At 39.3% G+C, this 13,918-nt stretch overlaps 1 protein-coding gene across 6 annotated transcripts in view; it reads right to left on the bottom strand.

Moving 5' to 3' along the window:
* The window catches only part of LOC139160587 (inter-alpha-trypsin inhibitor heavy chain H4-like), a 37,766-nt gene extending 28,900 nt beyond the window's left edge, over nt 1-8,866 (bottom strand). For 2 of the 6 annotated variants that reach the window (XM_070738640.1, XM_070738644.1), the window contains exons 1-6: nt 8,700-8,781; nt 5,568-5,728; nt 4,223-4,327; nt 2,554-2,716; nt 2,347-2,457; nt 2,108-2,236 (exon numbers count right to left, since the gene is read on the bottom strand). In XM_070738640.1, coding sequence (XP_070594741.1) covers nt 2,108-2,236; nt 2,347-2,457; nt 2,554-2,716; nt 4,223-4,327; nt 5,568-5,728; nt 8,700-8,774 — 744 coding nt within the window. In that variant the 5' untranslated portion in view covers nt 8,775-8,781. Of the gene's footprint in view, nt 1-2,107; nt 2,237-2,346; nt 2,458-2,553; nt 2,717-4,222; nt 4,328-5,567; nt 5,729-8,699 lie in introns of all 6 variants that reach the window. The other 4 variants (XM_070738642.1, XM_070738645.1, XM_070738643.1 and 1 more) reach the window with 4 other exon arrangements.
* Between the last annotated feature and the right edge of the window lie 5,052 nt (nt 8,867-13,918).

The raw sequence follows: 13,918 nt of genomic DNA, 5'->3' as shown, positions 1-13,918 counted from the left end.
GCCACGCCCACAGTGTGGTATAAAAAAATTGGTAGCCCATCACTGCCTCAATCTATCCAAAAGTGTTTGGCTTTCTAGCTTCTGATTTAAGACATAGTGATTATATACTACAAGCAGGAGAATGAAGAGCTGCTGTCATTGGGGAATAAAGAACACAGATTTTCTGTCTGAAGCTTTCTCTGCACAGTGTGGAGTAAAAAGGAAAAGGAAAACTCCTCCAGTACAACTTCAACTGGCCCCAGTTGGTCTAAGGATGAGATAGATACTGGAAAAATGTTTTGGGGATCAGTTTGTGGTATAGATACCGATGGGAATACAGCCTAAGAAAATTACTCTGAATTTATGATATAATTTGAGAGATCTTGGAAATAAATTGATATTCCCAAGGGTCTGGATGCTTTTATTACATTTCCAGTAAGTTTTGAACAAACAAGATTCATTATTGTTTATATCCCTTGGGTTCACATTTCAGTACTCTGAATCATTGGATTGGAATCATTGACCGAAACATAGGGGGAGGGAAGGCTCTCTAAATGACCTTTTCTCAAAGAGAAGGGTTCAGCTAAGTCTACCAAAAGACAGTGCCATCCAGTCTTCCATCTTCCAGAAAAAACATGCCACATATTTCAGGAGGAGAATGAGTGCAGCTGTCCTAATCATTTCACGAGAAAAAGAAGTGATGGGACAGAGATGGTATGTGTAGGAGAGGACTTAGAATAGGTAGTCCAACTTATGGCCATTATGAAGGCATGAAGGTACTCTGTATCTTTGACCTGTCATTTGGGTGATTTCTGGATAAGAATTTAGCACAGTCATGAAAGACCATTAGATCCTTCTCAAAAATGAACTTGTCAGCTAACAGATGATGAGGGAAAAGTCAGAAGTGGGTGATGTAGTCAAAAACAAGAGAGCTCCCCCCTTAAGTATCACTGCAAGGGTATGTTGGCTAATGGCTGTGGTGGAATAGGCAAAGTGGCACCAGGACTTCCCACCAAAATAATACAAGCTTCTCTGTCCTTGATTGGCAGAAGCCGTGTTTGAAAACCTGTGTTTGTATTGAAAGCAGCAATACACAGCTGGAAGGATGTGGCTCTCTTTCACAGTTTAAATCAAGCTTCTGGGTAATATTAGTTCCAAAGAATGTTGGTCCTATTTTTGTTTAAATGTGTGTCTAACTCTGTTTCAGAAGAGCATTGCGTAAGTCCCTTTTCCAGGATCTCCTGCAGCCCAGGTCAAAATGGCCACAGAGGTCAATACCCAAAGAACATAGGAGGACACAGGCCTGCAATAATCTTATATGACAGAAGTGGGATAGATCTCAATCTCTGTGTCAGGCCTGCCACAGTAGCACAGTATTAGAGGAATTGGGAGGGGTAATTGAATGAGAGGGAAAGTTACTAGCCACAACCAAATCCGTTCTTAGAGCCCAAGGTCATCTTTTGTTCTGCATCAACTGAAGAAAAGAGGAATTCCTGCACTCGAACTGGTCCTTGTGATGAACCTCTGAGTGTGGGGATGTGGGATAAACCTTAACCTGGCTGAGGTACTGGAAAGAAGTTAGTATCGGGATGGCAGTAGTGTGACCAACATGGCTCTGATAATAAATTGAACCTTGTGTGAGAGAATTGGACTGGGATCTGATTTATTTCTCAGATGCTATTTGAGGTGTCGACACTCTGATTTTATCAGCAAGTACATGTAGCAAGACACATCTTATTTATGCAACAGTTTTGTCAGCAGAAGAGGGATAACATTACTTTAAAACTTGAAAAGCTGAAAATGACTTGGCTGCCCTCCTGTAGTGGGTTCTAAAACCCTTTACTACTGGTTCACTCACTCGTTTCTGTGCATGCAGAGAAGTGTCCTGGGCAGGTGGACAGAGCCTCCCACCGCCAGCGCGACCAGTTATAAGAACCCAGCCAAAGCAGGAGCAACCCATTGCTGCTGCCCTCACTCAGAGCCGGGAATAAGATGAAGGCAATACCTTCATCTTATTCCTCTCCTCCCACCCATACTGCCAAAGGTTTATGATACTGCAGGATTTCAGGATAGACCCTAAATGATGGCTGTTGTTGGAATCGCAGTTGAATTTAAAAAGTCATGTTACCTGTATGTCACCTACAGCAACATTTCTTTTAACATCATAACGTATGATGAAATCTCCATCCAGAAGAGTCTCTTCAGATTCAGGGTTTATCCTTTGTTGACTTAAGGTTGGTTTAAACGAAATATGAGCCTGAATATTAAAGAGAAATAAAATCATCAATCAGGCAAACTAACAATACAACAGTGATTTCTTGTTAAGAGTTTTCTAAGGCGCTTTGAGAATTTTGGCTCAAAATTTACCTTGGTCTCCTCCTGTGTCTTTATGAGAGCATCATTTATGTCATTGCTCAAGAAGCTGCTTTCTATTCCCAAAAAGGATATGCCTTGTGGCTCAAAGATGTCAGTATCAATCTAAGCATAAGCAAAGGCAAAAGCTGTGATTGGGTCCTACCTTCGAAAGATGACATAGCCATGACAGATGAATAAAACTGTTGATGGAGATTTTACCTGAAAATCTTTCACCAGTTGTTTGGGCTTGACTTTGATGATCAATTCATATTTCCCCAGTTTTCGATCAAGCAATTGCTCATAATGCAACTCAAAGTTAATTTTACCTGCTGCTGCAACATTAACTGAAACAGTAAACTTTTCCAATTTTCTTCCAGCTGATCTATAAATGGAAAAAAGTATAATATAGGTATTTTGTTCCTTCCAAGTGCTTGCCCTGCTGCTTGATAATGTTTGCTACGATTTCTGCATGTAGAAGGCCAGTCGCTTGAGGCTGGCCAGCAGTTGCGGTGGGGCCTGGACAACAATGCCACCGCAGGCAAGGACAAAGGTGGAGGTGATCACACCAGTGAGTGCAATCACATGCTATGCCCAGCATTTAGTGCGGGGCATGATGGGACCGAAGGGCATGGCAGCGAGCCACTGTATAAAGAGGCAGGCTCGCCACTCTCTGCCCTCTTTCCTTGCAGCTCGTCGGCATGATGGCAGGCACCCGCCCGCCCTCTCCTTGTCTCAGTGTGACTAGTGATCACCTATGGGGGCCGAATAGGAATTTTTATGCAGCCGTAACACATTTAAGTTTCAGCCATTTTTTCACCTATTCCACCCTGGGGGGTGAATGGGTTGTGGAGTGGTTAGGGGGTACTTAGCAGGTTCTTTTCGCTAGGACTAGGTCAATTGGATTAAGCCCCTTTGGTCACTGGGGAAGGTGGTATGGGGTGGAAAAAAGGGACTAACAGCAATTGTGTGATCTCCTTTAGGGCACCATTTGGAAGGTGATGGGCTGCCCCTCACCAAAAGCCCAAGGCCTACCCGGCTCAGGTGATTGGGGAGGGGATGCCCTTGGGGCTCACCTGGTGTAAATCTACAGGCAACAAGCCAGGTTGAGCCTTCCCCATGCCTTGGGTATGGCTAAGAGCAGGAAGGTCAAGGCCAAGTTCAAGGCCACGGTCAAGGGCATCATTCCTTTGCTCAGCAAGGAGCTTTGCCCATAGTTGTCCAAGAATGTTTGAACGTGGGTTCCGCTCCATTTGATTCACCTCTACAGGTCCAGATTTAAATTAATAAAGTGACCCATAAATCCCAGCTCTATGGTCCATGTGTTTATTGTCTGTCGCAAATGGTCTGTCCTTTCTTACATCTACTTTTTTCCCCATCTTTAAAAAAAGACCAAAACAACATTGCCTCTTCATCAATGTTATGGCACTTTCCTTGTACTCCAGCAATTCTCAAAGATAACAGTCAGTAGTTCTGAGATCATATCTGCCGATTTCTTTAGCATCCAGCATCCAGATTTCTTTAGCATCCTTACAGCAACTAAATATCTGTCACCTGTTCTTTACCTATTCTAATCACTATTTCTCTTTCCTCCCCACCCTGCTCTTTCTCTCTGTACAGCTTGTGATAGAATCTTTTTTGGGAGGAAGGGACTATTTTTGGCATTCATAATAAGCTTCAGATTATCCATAGGCTTCCTCAGCTATCTTTAAAAATTCAAGATGGCTTGGATGGTTTATTACTTTATTACATGGATTTTTTTTATATAATGCCGAGAAATGATAGTGGAATCTAATTATCTAATTATCTGCATGTGCCAAGAAACAGTGGGATCTGGTTAAGAAAAGGCCTCCACTTAAAATCAAAACTTTGGAAAACGTCTTGTACTTACGTTACCAATCCAGCACTTTGACCTCGTGAAACAGCAGACTCATACTGAGCTTTAGCAACCATTTTCTCCTTGATTATTCCAGGGTATGTTTCTCCATCTATGGTCCTTCAAAAGAGATGTTCCAAATAATTCATAAAAGTCCACAAAAAAATATGAAAACATGCTGATAATAAGATATGTTATGAAGTGAAAGAAAATAAAATACACTCAGTACATTATTGTATTGAATACAATTTAATCATAATGTAGAAGTAGGAAATTTTCAAGTGTTGGTGGGCTTGCATTGTCTTCCTTCATCAAATGTAATTTCTCCCAATATGGTTTCTTATCCAATTGAATAAATTGTGGAAGTAGGGTTGTACAGACAAATTCCAATGCTGAATAATTCTTGTGATTTCACTTTAATCACTGTTATTTTGCTTTGAATGAAAAGTTTCTTCCAGAGCAGGGCTGTATTCAAGGGTTTCAACTGTTCTGAAAATATTCCCCATTTTACATAGGTAAAAACGGTTTTGGTTTTGCAATAATTTGATCTATATTTGTGTTTTTAGTCCCAAATTACATATTTGGAGAGTTGTATGCTACTCCCGATTAAGTAATGGGAATGCATTATCAACTTGGAAAAACAAGTAAGTAAAATTCAGATTTGTCTTATCATTTCAGATGTTGAGCATACTTTAGTGGATTTCCCACCTAAATTGCTCCCATAGATCAACTTTGTAAAAATGTTTGTAAAAAAGATTTATGGGTCTCAGGGATTATTATAATTGTTATATACATAGCTATGTACTCCAAATTTGCTGATTGGCTAACCGTGACTGGCAAATTCAATAGACCATCAGAGCCTGCTGCCTCCAAGGGAGCTTTTAAAAACCACTTCCCTTGGAACTGGCAACTCATATTCCGAATGCACTCCAACTACCTTTAAAATAAAAGAATCAATAGCTACAGTGCTGAGTAGCCCCATCCCTTCCTGTCTCGCCTCTTCCATGAGTCCCCATGCACTCCATTTTGGCTCCCAGGTAAGTGCAGGTAGGCCTCCTGGGCCCAAAGTGGGGTGCAGGGGGGGATGGGGGAGCATGGAGGGGGCAGTGGGGAGGCATAGCCCATTTTTGCTTGTAGGAGGCTTCAGAGAAGCTTCGTAGGCCCATTTTTGCTTCCCATGAGGCTTCAGCCACACCGACAGAAACGGTAGTAAAAATTGTTGAATTCCACTACAAGTTGCAAGATTGAATAAGTTTGTTGTATATATATTTACTCTTTTCTTTCTATAGTCCTCAGTGGGAGATTGACTGCCAACTCTTACTCAAATTCTGAAATGCTCCATCTTTGAAAATGTACTTACATGCTGAAGTTTGTGATGAAGGCTTTCTTGGGTAGCTCCACATCAAAAAGAGCTTCCTTGGATTCATTTGCCTTGTTGACAATTCTGCTGGTGATGACTGTGTGGGCATACCGTGACATAACTTTGCAGTCAATGTGCAGGCTGTAGATTTCAATGGCATTCTAGGGGAAGAAGATAGACAGATTCTATCGGTTTCTTTGCTGGAAATTATTACTAACAACTGAACAAAGATTAAAAGTATTAGTAGAAAACACCACATAGAGTTACTTTTATAATAAACAAAAATAAATTAATTTTTGATATGATAATTTGCTGTAATAAAAATGCAATATCCTTCTTTTCAATTATTAGATTATTTTTATATTGTTTGAATATGTTATATAAAACACCTATATGCTACTAAAACTCTTGTTAGGACTTTTGCCTGAGTGAAGGTGAATTATAAGACAGCAGTTTTTGAACCAAAGTTTCCTCAAATTGGCTAACTGACAAACTGCATCTAATGGAATGAAATTAGAGAAAGTTATGGCTTCTTCAAGTGCTGTAGGCAGACAGATAATGACAGACTGATAGGGAGAGAGATAGTGAGGAAGGTAGTTAGGTAGGTAGGTAGATAGGGAAGGAAGGAAGGAAAGAAGGAAGGAAGGAAGGAAAGAAGGAAGGAAGGAAAGAAGGAAGGAAGGAAGGAAGGAAAGAAGGAAGGAAAGAAGGAAGGAAGGAAGGAAGGAAGGAAGGAAAGAAGGAAGGAAGGAAAGAAGGAAGGAAGGAAGGAAGAATAGAAGGAAGGAAGGAAAGAAGGAAGGAAGGAAGGAAGGAAAGAAGGAAGGAAATCCCAGTCAGACATAGATTGTCTAGATCCATAAAATATTAAAAATTGTATTGTAAGACTTTGATTTGGTTTGCTGTGCAAACTTGTATTTTGTATTTGTCCTAAACAATAAAGAATAAAGTAAGAAATCAAGATTGATGTTTGGCAAACTGTTAAAGCAGAAATGTGCTATAGGATACAAGGAGAAATGGACTCAGTTGTTTGCACATCATAGCATTTTACTTTATGTTGTGAGCAAGGGTGGGTTCCTCCTAGTTCAGATCAGATCGCTTGAATCATTAGCGACCCACTGATGATGTAACTTTGGTGTAATGGATCTGTCAGTGCCGGTTCTTGAATGCTGCCATCTTTTTTTCTGTTTTTTTTTCCTGAATTTTCCTGTGTTTGGATTGCTTTTCCTTGTTGTCTGCTTTGAGAAAAGCCCACTCCCTGGGTTAATACTGATATTTATTTCTTCACCCGAACCACAGTAGATCAGGTCCTCAGCTGTGTTTTGGGCAAGCACAACCATGCGTAAAATTGAAATTGCATGAGGGGACGCGCGCAAAACATCACAATGCAAACCAGTGGCAAAAGTAAGTGGAACCAACCTCTAGTTGTCAGCACATGGCTGGTTGCCTTTGGCAGATGAATTGCCTGAAGTTCTCCCTGCTCAGTAACTTTTAAGTAAACCAAAGTCAGATGTTTGCCATCCATGTTTATAGAATACATTGGAAGTGTAGAATATTGTAATAGTGTACATACAGGTAGCCCTCAATTTATAACTACAACTGGGACTGGAATTTCAGTTACTAAGTGATGCAGTCATTAAAGGAGCCATCACATGACCAGATACAATTTTACAACAATTTTTTATCATAGTCATTAAGGAAATGTGGCTTCCCCTTTTGACTTTGGTGGTGGAAACGTAGCTGGGAAGATGATGGAGTAGAATCATGTGGCCGTGGGATAGTGCAATAGTTATAATTTTAAAGATGGGTTATAATTCACTTTATAAATTCATAAACTATAAATGATTAGTTGTAAGTCATCTGCACAGGACTACCTGTACAAAGTCAGAATTGAATCTCTATTGGAAAGCTAAAAAAATTCACTGGTGAATTTATTTCCCTTTTCTTTCCAATGTCTTAACAACTTTTTTTAAAAAAAATAAAGACTGATTGTTAGTAGTAGTAATTAGCTTAAAGATATGGCTTTGCTTATAGACTCTCAGACCCTGTACATGCTGAATGGGTGTGAACTTCTGACTAGGATCCTAGAGTACTGATATCATAGAAACATAGAAGACTGACGGCAGAAAAAGACCTCATGGTCCATCTAGTCTGCCCTTATTAAAGTAAACTACTTAAAGCACTACAAAGTGGTATATAAATCTAAGTGCTTATAAAAAGTTTAAAATACACTGGGAAAGTCTTCTGTAGAACTTTGGAAACTATCAAAGTTTCTATCATGTTTCAATCTATAATGTGTTAATACTTTTCAAAGATCACTCAGTTTGGAGCATTTTTAAACCTCCATCTTTTCCATTCATCAATCTAAGTATTTGTATTTCCAGCTTCTGATTTAAGACATAGTTATTATATACTACAAGCAAGAGAAAAGATAATTCCTGGGATTGGGGATGAAAAACACATTGAGTTAAAAATTTCCCAGCAATGGAGCCTGGGCTGCTCTTAAGCTCTGAAGACTTGGCTCAAGTCACAAAAACAGATTTGCTTTGCTGAAGTCTTGCATTACTTGTAATTAATCAAGTTCTGAATTCTGCTGGCTCTTGAGAATGAGTCCAAACTAAGGATGATCCCAAACTGCTAGGATCCCAGCAAAATACCCTTATCCATTCCGACAACAGTTAAAGTTCAAACCACAGAGCTCTCATTCCATAAACCAAGGAGATGGGAATTTAATTCCAGCTGTCTGATAAACTGAACTTAGAATCTAAGAGATAGAACCATTCTGTCTCTGAGTTCAATCCCCCTTTTGGTGGCAGAATCCAAATTCAAGTACCTCTTTTGAGCACTTCAAATAAGATACTGCCACTTCTCTGCTCTCATTAACCTTCAGTTACATCTTTATAAGAATAATACACATATCCAAATACATCATACATGCTATTTCTTAACATAATGCTCAGTTACAGTGCAGCTTGTCTTTCCTTGGTCTAAGTCTAGTTCTTCTCATTTAGCTATTTTTTTTCCATTTTCAACCTGTAAAATTAATTGAATGATTACAAGTTCAGGCAAATAAATATGAATATATGTTTTTCATATTGCAACGAACAACTAAGCATCAATGAAAGCAAGTACCTGATGGATAACAGCATCTGTCAATAGAATTTGAGAAGACAAAGCCAGCCAGAGAGCAAACCATTGTTTTTCCATGTTGGAAATGACAGAACCATAGAGGAGAATTAATTTATTGGGCAAAAGTTAATGAACAACTACTATTTGGTAAGCCTAATATTTACACAGAGATGTGTACAATTAGCCTCTTCCTACATAATACAACCTCTTCAACGTCATGCTAAATATTCAAATATTGCTGCCTGGTTTAACTTTTATTGATTAGTTCTTATGTACATTATCTGTGATTAATGCTACCTTCAGTCAACTGGACATTGATCTTGTAACTCCAAAATTTAAAGTTGAAGGCAGGGGTGAACCTTTATTATCTTAAAATATGTTTTCTTAAATATTTCAGAAAGGTAATAACATTTGAGAAATATTGGGAACTGCAGCGTTTTTCCATACAAAATGTATCAAATATGATTGGTTTTTATTAGAAGCCAAGATATTTTGATTGTCAACTATTTGCATTGGGTAGATTACACTGGTAATGTTACTGTAGTTACTATAGTTCACACATTGTCTGAGTTAAATCCTAGGATTCTGAAGTAACCACTGTAATTTTTTTTTACAAATGAGTCCATATTTTCTATAAACTCAATCTTTGACCCTTTAATTCTTTTATCTTTGTTGCTTGATATGAGGAAATGTTCTCTCTTTGGTAAACACCAATCAATGATTCCAATGGTTTATTCTGCCATTATCTGTTGTGGGTTAGCTCTGGCCCAGCTTCTGCCCCAAGGAATGTGGAGGTGGATGTGGGGGAAACATCCACATGTCACAGGCCTGTTTTGCTCCCAATAGAGTCAGCTAGTGAATTGTCCGATGACGAAGGAAGTGTGGGTGCAATGGAAGAGGGGGGCTTGGCTGACAGCCCAGGAGGAGATCAATCTTCCTTATCTTCGTTGGATTCAGAGGAGGAATGTATGACAGACCCACGCATGCGTAGAGCTATGCATAGGAGAGAACAATTTAAGACATATTACAGGAGATAAGAGAGGCTACCTGTGGTTGGGTGGGCCTCCAATAATTAGAGCTGCTGATAAAATAGCAGCGTGCTGGCTTAGCCGTTGTGGAAGATTATCTGATCGTAGTTCATCAAGACCGTGATTTGCTATTTCCTGATTGTATTCAAGACTTTGTTTGAATTTCCGGACTCTGGACTATACTTCATTGTGAGTGTTTATCATCGTTTGGACAACAGTAGCTGTGAGCCAATTTCCAGTTACTGGGTTATTAATTGGATTTTTTACGGGACATCGTTCTTGTATTGTATTCCAAGTGTGCCTTGTTTGTACAAGAAATCCCTTTGAAGTTTAAAAGGGAGTTTTTTCTTCTCTTCTGTTGATAAAGAACATTTATTTGCATTATATTCTCTCTGTGTGTCTGCTTGGATTAATTAACCTGTAATTAAGGGTGTGTGGCACATGCCGGCAGAACCATTATCTTTTTCATTTTAAATCATGACTGCACTTGATCTACTACCATGCTGGCAAGAAATGATATGGACTCTAATAAATATCAGAATAATAGAGTTGGAAGGGACCTTAAAAGTCTTCTCGCCCAACCCCCTGCTCAAGCAGGAAACCTTATACCATTTCAAACAAATGGTTGCCCTATCTCTTCTTAAATACCTCCAGGGATGGAGCATCCCACAACTACTACTGAAGGAAAGCTGTTTAATTGATCTGTCAAAAGATCACTATTCTTTCTACATCCTGAAAAGGAATTAAGTTCTTCATCTTCAGCCAGACCTTCTAAGTGACTGAATATTCATGTCTGCTTTTCTTAGAACTGGGATTCATCCAGTATGTAAATACAAATTAATAAACATTACCATGTTGAGTCTAAAAAGAAAAGGTATAAATGTTGGAGAATGTATTCTCTCTCCCCATCCTCCTTCTCTTCCCCACTCCTTTTATATGCACCACATATTCATTCCTAGCTGGGCAAGCTAATTCTACACTCTTCATCCAAAACAATTACATTATCATCATTTCATTCTTTATAAAAGTGTCTTGCTACAACTGCTGCTCTACTTAATCACTTGGTATACTTTTAAAATACTGCCTATGTTTAGATGAATGAATCCTCTAATAAGGACTCTTAGTGAGTGGAACTCTCCAATATAAATTAAAATACGGAATGAACAAATGAGAAAACAGCAAAAGGGCCTTCCTCATTTTGGGTAAGTAGGTCAATCCAAGGTTAAGGAGGAATAAAATACAGGATGATCAGCAAATTCGGGTTGGGTTATCGGTGGCAGGAAAAAACAAAAGCCTTTCCATTCTGTAAATAACAAAAATTCTGAATGTCACTAATGTCACTCACTAATGTCACTCACTAATGTCACTCACTAATGTCACTCATGCCCTCATCACCTCGAGGCTTGACTACTGTCACTCTCTGTACATGGGGCTACCTTTGAAAAATGTTCGGAAACTTCAGATCGTGCAGAATGCAGCTGCGAGAGCAATCATGGGCCTTCCTAAATATGCCCATGTCACACCAACACTCCGCAGTCTGCATTGGTTGCCGATCAGTTTCCGGTCACAATTCAAAGTGTTGGTTATGACCTATAAAGCCCTTCATGGCACCGGACCAGATTACCTCAGGGACCGCCTTCTGCTGCACGAATCCCAGCGACTAGTTAGGTCCCACAGAGTGGATCTTCTCCGGGTCCCGTCAACTAAGCAATGTCGCCTGGCAGGATCCAGGGGAAGAGCCTTTCTATGTGGCGGTCCCGGCCCTCTGGAACCAACTCCCCCCAGAGATTAGAACTGCCCCCACCCTCCTTGCCTTTCGTAAACAACTTAAAACCCACTTCTGCCGCCAGGCATGGAGGAATTGAGATCCTCTTTCCCCCTAGGCCTTTACAATTCTATGCATGGTATGTATGTATGTATGTTTGGTTTTTATATTAATATATTTTTAATCATCAGTATCAAATTATTATTGTACACTGTTTTATTGTCGCTGTTAGCCGCCCCGAGTCTCTGGAGAGGGGCGGCATACAAATCCAATAAATAAATGAATGAATGAATGAATGAATGAATGAATGAATGAATGAATAAATAAATAAATAAATAAATAATGTGACTCACTAATGTGACTCACTAATGTGACTCACTAATGTACGGCTGGATTAATAAATATCTAGGCTATGGAGAAACTCAGAAGTATTTTGAAATGAGTACCTCTAATGTTTACATATTGGATTGATTTCAGCAATGTCCTTCCGGCAGGATATTGCTGAATGGACATCAAGATTGGGCAGGAAATATTTTTTTGTCAAGAGAAGAGGATATCTGTAGTGTAGAGTTGGACTGCTGAGTCCTTGGTGATCTCTGAGCTTGGCTGTTTACTTATGGACATTTCATTACCCTACTAGGTAACATCATCAGTGCGAATGAGTATAGGGTATGCATGCTCCTGTTTAAATGCAGTAGCTTGACCTCCCAGTTTTGGTGGAGAGTTCCAAGGTCTGGAGATTCCATGGTTATGGAAACAGGTTTGTGAAGGCAGAAACAAAAAAGTTTCAGCTCAAGGGATGGGGGGTGGGGGGAAGAATATATAGCCAGAACCAGTCATTTGAGTTATTTTTTGTTCAGAAACTTTATTGTTTTCTGTTTTTGTTTTCATATTTGTGTCATATTAAAAATATTCTGTAAATATTGTAATACTGCTTCCTGGTGTATGGTTACATCGTGCCCAGTAAAGTATATTACTCAGCATAACTTACAGAACTCAAGTTTGATTGTGTGAATGGATGGTTCTGTCCAATTAAATGCAGCGGTTAAAAGTATTGGATTTGTAACAGAAGAAAACCAATTCTAGTTCTTTTTCAGGCATAGCAGATAACATTGAGGTAGTCATTCTTTCTAAGTCAGTGGTTCTCAGCTTGGGAGTCGGGACCTCTTTGGGGGTCAAATGACCATTTCACAGGGGTCACCTAAGATCATAGGAAAAGACAAATTTCCCATGGTGTTAGGAACTAAAGCTTCTATTCTGGCATCTTGGAACATAATTTTACAATCTGACCAATTGGGGCGTTTACAGTGGGGGTATCCCTGTGACCTTCTTTTCAATCAGCTTAAAGCTCTGTTGGGAGAACTGGTGCTGGACGTATGGTTGGGGGCAGTGAAGGGCTACTAAAAATTTTACTACCACACAGTGGTCATGGCTTATGCAGGATGCCCTGCATTTTCTTTCAATATCTTTGAGTGCAAATTGGGTACTCTGGGGTGGAGCTCTATTTTGGCTACCCCACTGCGTTCCCCCCTCATCCGGGCAGTGGCCCATCCCTGGTTGGGGGTCACCACAACATGAGGAACTGTATTAAGGGGTTTCAGCATTAGAAAGGTTGAGAACCACTGTTTCTAAGCCCTATACCGGAAAGATGAAAAAACATCTATTGGACTGGACTAGTGTAGTATATTATAACCTTCAATCAAGAGACTTCATCCCATGCTTTACCATGAAGATAAAAATCTGTTCTTATCCTTAAAAAGATGATTGACTCAAAACTTCATTCTCCACAACTAGGCGTGTAACATTCTATTATTCTGCTACTCATGGTTTGGAAGATTCTCGTACTGCCCCCACCCTCCTTGCCTTCCACAAGAGTCTGAAGACTCACTTGACACTAGACATCAGCCCCTGCCGATGAATGAACGTATGACTTTTTGATAGAATGAAAGTGGCTGCCTTTTATTTATTTTTTAAAATATTTTCTTTATTATGTTTTCACATATAATTCAAATCACACATTATTCTGTTTTACAGATTATAAACCATCTCTATTAACATTCTTATAGTAGATTTTTACCTGTTACATTCCATTATATACATTATATTTCATACTTTTATATTCTAATATTTATTACGTTCACTAACTGGTAAATAAAACTTTTTACAAGGTAGCTGTAGATTGTTTCAATTGTACTATTGCTTCATATTATATTATTTCTATATTCTCTTTTGAACCCATTCATGCCATTTTTGCCATGTTCGTTTTGATTCCATGATTTTGTTTCCCTTGATTGAGTTAATGAGTTCGTCCATCTCCACGCATGTATATATCTTATCTATAATTAAGTCTTCCGTTGGGGTCTGGTCATTTTTCCAGAGTTGTGCTATCGCAATTCTTGTTGCAGTGTTTATATGTGTTGTAAGAAGCA

The sequence above is a fragment of the Erythrolamprus reginae genome, chromosome 2 (assembly GCF_031021105.1).
Source record: "Erythrolamprus reginae isolate rEryReg1 chromosome 2, rEryReg1.hap1, whole genome shotgun sequence".
NCBI lineage: Eukaryota > Metazoa > Chordata > Lepidosauria > Squamata > Dipsadidae > Erythrolamprus > Erythrolamprus reginae.
This window is presented reverse-complemented; position numbering and strand designations above follow the sequence as displayed.